We start from the raw sequence: 3,041 nt of genomic DNA on the forward strand, positions 1-3,041 counted from the left end.
GGGTGTGGCCAGGAGGGATGGGGCCTGGATGTGGGTGTGGCCAAGAGTGCGGTGTGACGGGGGGGGGAGGGGGGCGGAGCCTGAGGCTTTCTCTTCCCTCCCCTCTCCTCAGCGCCTGCCCAGCTTTTTAAGGACCTTGCTGGGGCGCCTGCTCACATCTCCCAGCTGGGCAGCCCCTCCCAGTAGGCCCCACGTGAGGCTGCCCTGGGCCAAGGCACAGAGCTCTTTGAGGTCTGCCCTAGAGCACCTCACACTGGGTTTGCACTGATGGCCGCAGAGGCTGGGCTCCCTGTGACCACACCGTGTCCCCAGCAGCTCCCTGACACTGCCTTCTTCCTGTTCTCAGGAACACGGGGCTGGCTCACCAAGGCCTGGAGAGGGTGGGATGCTGGCCCTGTGCTGCCTGTGGAAGTTGCTTTTCTCTTCTTGGCACTTGGCCGCCGGCTGGAGGTGCAGCCCTGCCCAGCTGAGGACAAGAACAGAGCAAATACTGTCCTCCGTGTTCTGTTTTTGGTGGGAACGATGAGGCTCTGTTAGCTTGGTGCAGGCAGGAGGAACTTACTTGATGGTGAAGTCACAAAGCACGAGGCCTCCCCCTCCCTCTGGCCGTACCTGCTGGACCCTGCAGACACCCACGCAGGGGTCCCGGGTGGCGGGTGGAGGCCAGCACCACAGTCTGGGGCCCACAGCCTGAGCAGGCTGCCTGCTTACTGTTTCTTTTAACTTTAAATGCCTACAGGTAAGAATTTGGAACCATGACGTGAAAATACAAATTTCCAGCTTCTAATGAAAACGCTAGAGGCTCCGTCTACCCCTTGCCCTGTGGCTACGCTCACTCGGGCACGGATCTGGGTTGGGGATGGGGTCCCCGAGGCCCCCGGGGCCTCACTCCCCGTCCTCTGTTCCACACCGGGAGCCTGAGATGCTGTGATTCAGTGCCCAGCCATTCCTGGGTGAATCCCACAGAAAAAACCAACTAACTCCTTTTCCTTTCTCAGACCTACAGAACTTCCCGTTTGCAAAGTGGTCTGATTTGGTCCCTCCCCTCCCCACCCTGCGCCAGGCCCTCGGCCTCCGGCGCGGCGGGCGTGGGCTGCGGCGGGGCTGGCGCTGAGCCGAGCTCCTGTCCCCCTGTGCCCACAGTTCCTGTGCACGGTGATCGCCATCCTGCTGCATTACGTCTATATGAGCACGTTCGCCTGGACCTTTGTGGAGAGCCTGCACGTCCACCGCATGCTGACCGAGGTGCGCAACATTGACGCCGGGCCCATGAGTTTCTACTATGTCGTGGGCTGGGGCGTCCCGGCCATCATCACAGGTGAGGACTCGAGGGGCAGCCCTGCGTGGGTGGCGGGGCCGGGAGCCGAGCGCCGCCTGGGGAGTCCACGGGACATTGCCGACCCGGGAGCCCACGTCGGGTGAGCCTGCGCCCCTGGGCCCGCCGTCTTCGGTACCCGGCATGACGGGCCCCAGCAGAGGAGGCCCTGTCCCGCTCTGGGTCTGTGCACACGCGTGTGATCATTCAGTGCCCGCTGGGGACGCGTCTCCTATAAGGTGCGGTGGGCTCCTTGCGAGCTGGGTGTGCTCAGGGCTCTGTCTGTGGCACCTAACGGACAACAGCTCCGCGTATGCCCAGTGTGGGTGCGTGCTTGTGTGTCGTCTGTGGTGTGTGTTCGTACGTGGGGAGGGTCTGTATACAGTGCGGCGTGTGTGTGCGTGTTCTGTGTGTGGTATGTGTGGTTTGTATGTGACGGGCGTGGTGTGTGTGCGTGGCACATGTGGTCTGTACGGGGAGCGTGGATGTGCACAGGGCTGGGAATGCCACGTGTGGCCACACACGGCCCAGGCTGCCCCTCCGGAGGGGCCTCTCCCGGGGTGCGGCCCTCACTTTCCTCGCTGTCGTCCAGGACTCGCGGTGGGCCTGGACCCCCAGGGCTACGGAAACCCGGACTTCTGCTGGCTGTCCCTTCGAGACACCCTGATCTGGAGCTTCGCCGGGCCCATTGGAACGGTTATCATTGTGAGTCCAGGACTTTTGCAGAGCCCACGATTCTCGGGCATGTGGGAAGCTGGGTGTGTGGGCCGGAAGGGTTTTGGGGGCTGGCGGGGTCCCTGGCTCCTCAGAGTGGTCTGCTGGGCAGGAAGGGCCGATCTCATGCTGCTGAGGCCTCGCGCATAGACCTGCAGACTCGTTCCACGGCTGCGTCCTCGTCCGCTGTGAGGCAGCTCAGAACGCCGGGAGGGTCCCTGCGGGCAGGCAGGGTGTGTGAGGCCTTCTCGTTCCAGCCACACCTCGAGACGCGGGCGAAGACCGTCAGAAGCGTTTGGTCTTCACATCTGTTGTGGCGATACCGATGAGCCGGCCGCCTGACTGGGGTTTTTTAAAAAATGTTTTTCAGGTCAACACAGTCATTTTTGTCCTGTCTGCAAAGGTCTCCTGCCAAAGAAAGCACCATTATTATGAAAGAAAAGGAGTCGTGTAAGTCAGTGCCAGCGCTGACGGGGGGGTGGGACCCCCAGGGTGGGTCTGCACGCCGGCAGAGCCACCTGAAAGCACCTGTCCCCCCATGGCCAGGCCCTTGGCCATCCCCCGCCTCTGCCACTGGGCTGATGACAGCCATGTGGACGCATCAGGAGGCCGCAGTGGGGAGAGGCCAGGAGCAGCAAGGCACGTTGTGGAGGAGAGGGAGGGGCTGAGCACAGGGTGGCCTGGGAGAGGGATGTGGGGATCCCCAAAACGGCAGGTGTAGGGTCTGTGGCTTTGGGTGGTGGAGTCGCTGAGGGGGGCAGGCTTGTCCTCGCCTAGGTCCTGCTAACGACGGGTATAGAGGAGGAGGGGACGATGACAGCCAGCTGTGGGTGGTGCTGAGGTGCCTGGGTGCCGCAGGGTGGAGTAGGCAGGGTGTCGGGGCGGGGGCGCTGGAACTTTCTGGGTTGGTGGTGATGGCGGTGGTGTGGCTGCAGGAGTGGAGAGTTATCTAGGTGCTTTAAAAAAGCTTTGGGAAGAAAGGGAGGGGGATAAGTAATGGCTGGACCTGCAG

At 62.5% G+C, this 3,041-nt stretch overlaps 1 protein-coding gene across 1 annotated transcript; it reads left to right on the forward strand.

Moving 5' to 3' along the window:
- The first annotated feature begins 28 nt into the window (after positions 1-28).
- LOC117798502 (cadherin EGF LAG seven-pass G-type receptor 1-like) lies at positions 29-3,035 on the forward strand. Its single transcript, XM_034650944.1, has 4 exons — positions 29-739; positions 1,144-1,318; positions 1,908-2,020; positions 2,400-3,035. The coding sequence occupies exons 2-4, from the start codon at positions 1,186-1,188 to the stop codon at positions 2,481-2,483; spliced, it is 330 nt and encodes a 109-aa protein (XP_034506835.1). The 5' UTR covers positions 29-739; positions 1,144-1,185; the 3' UTR covers positions 2,484-3,035.
- Positions 3,036-3,041: the final 6 nt, after the last annotated feature.

This window comes from Ailuropoda melanoleuca, unplaced genomic scaffold (assembly GCF_002007445.2).
Source record: "Ailuropoda melanoleuca isolate Jingjing unplaced genomic scaffold, ASM200744v2 unplaced-scaffold32060, whole genome shotgun sequence".
NCBI classification, from domain to species: Eukaryota; Metazoa; Chordata; class Mammalia; order Carnivora; family Ursidae; genus Ailuropoda; species Ailuropoda melanoleuca.

Excerpts from the sequence above, each read along its gene's own strand:
- LOC117798502 (XM_034650944.1), top strand. The coding sequence starts at position 1,186 with ATGAGCACGTTCGCCTGGACCTTTGTGGAGAGCCTGCACGTCCACCGC. Across the intron at positions 1,319-1,907 it reads CGTCCCGGCCATCATCACAG|GACTCGCGGTGGGCCTGGAC; the intron begins GTGAGGACTCGA and ends GCTGTCGTCCAG. Across the intron at positions 2,021-2,399 it reads CCATTGGAACGGTTATCATT|GTCAACACAGTCATTTTTGT; the intron begins GTGAGTCCAGGA and ends AATGTTTTTCAG.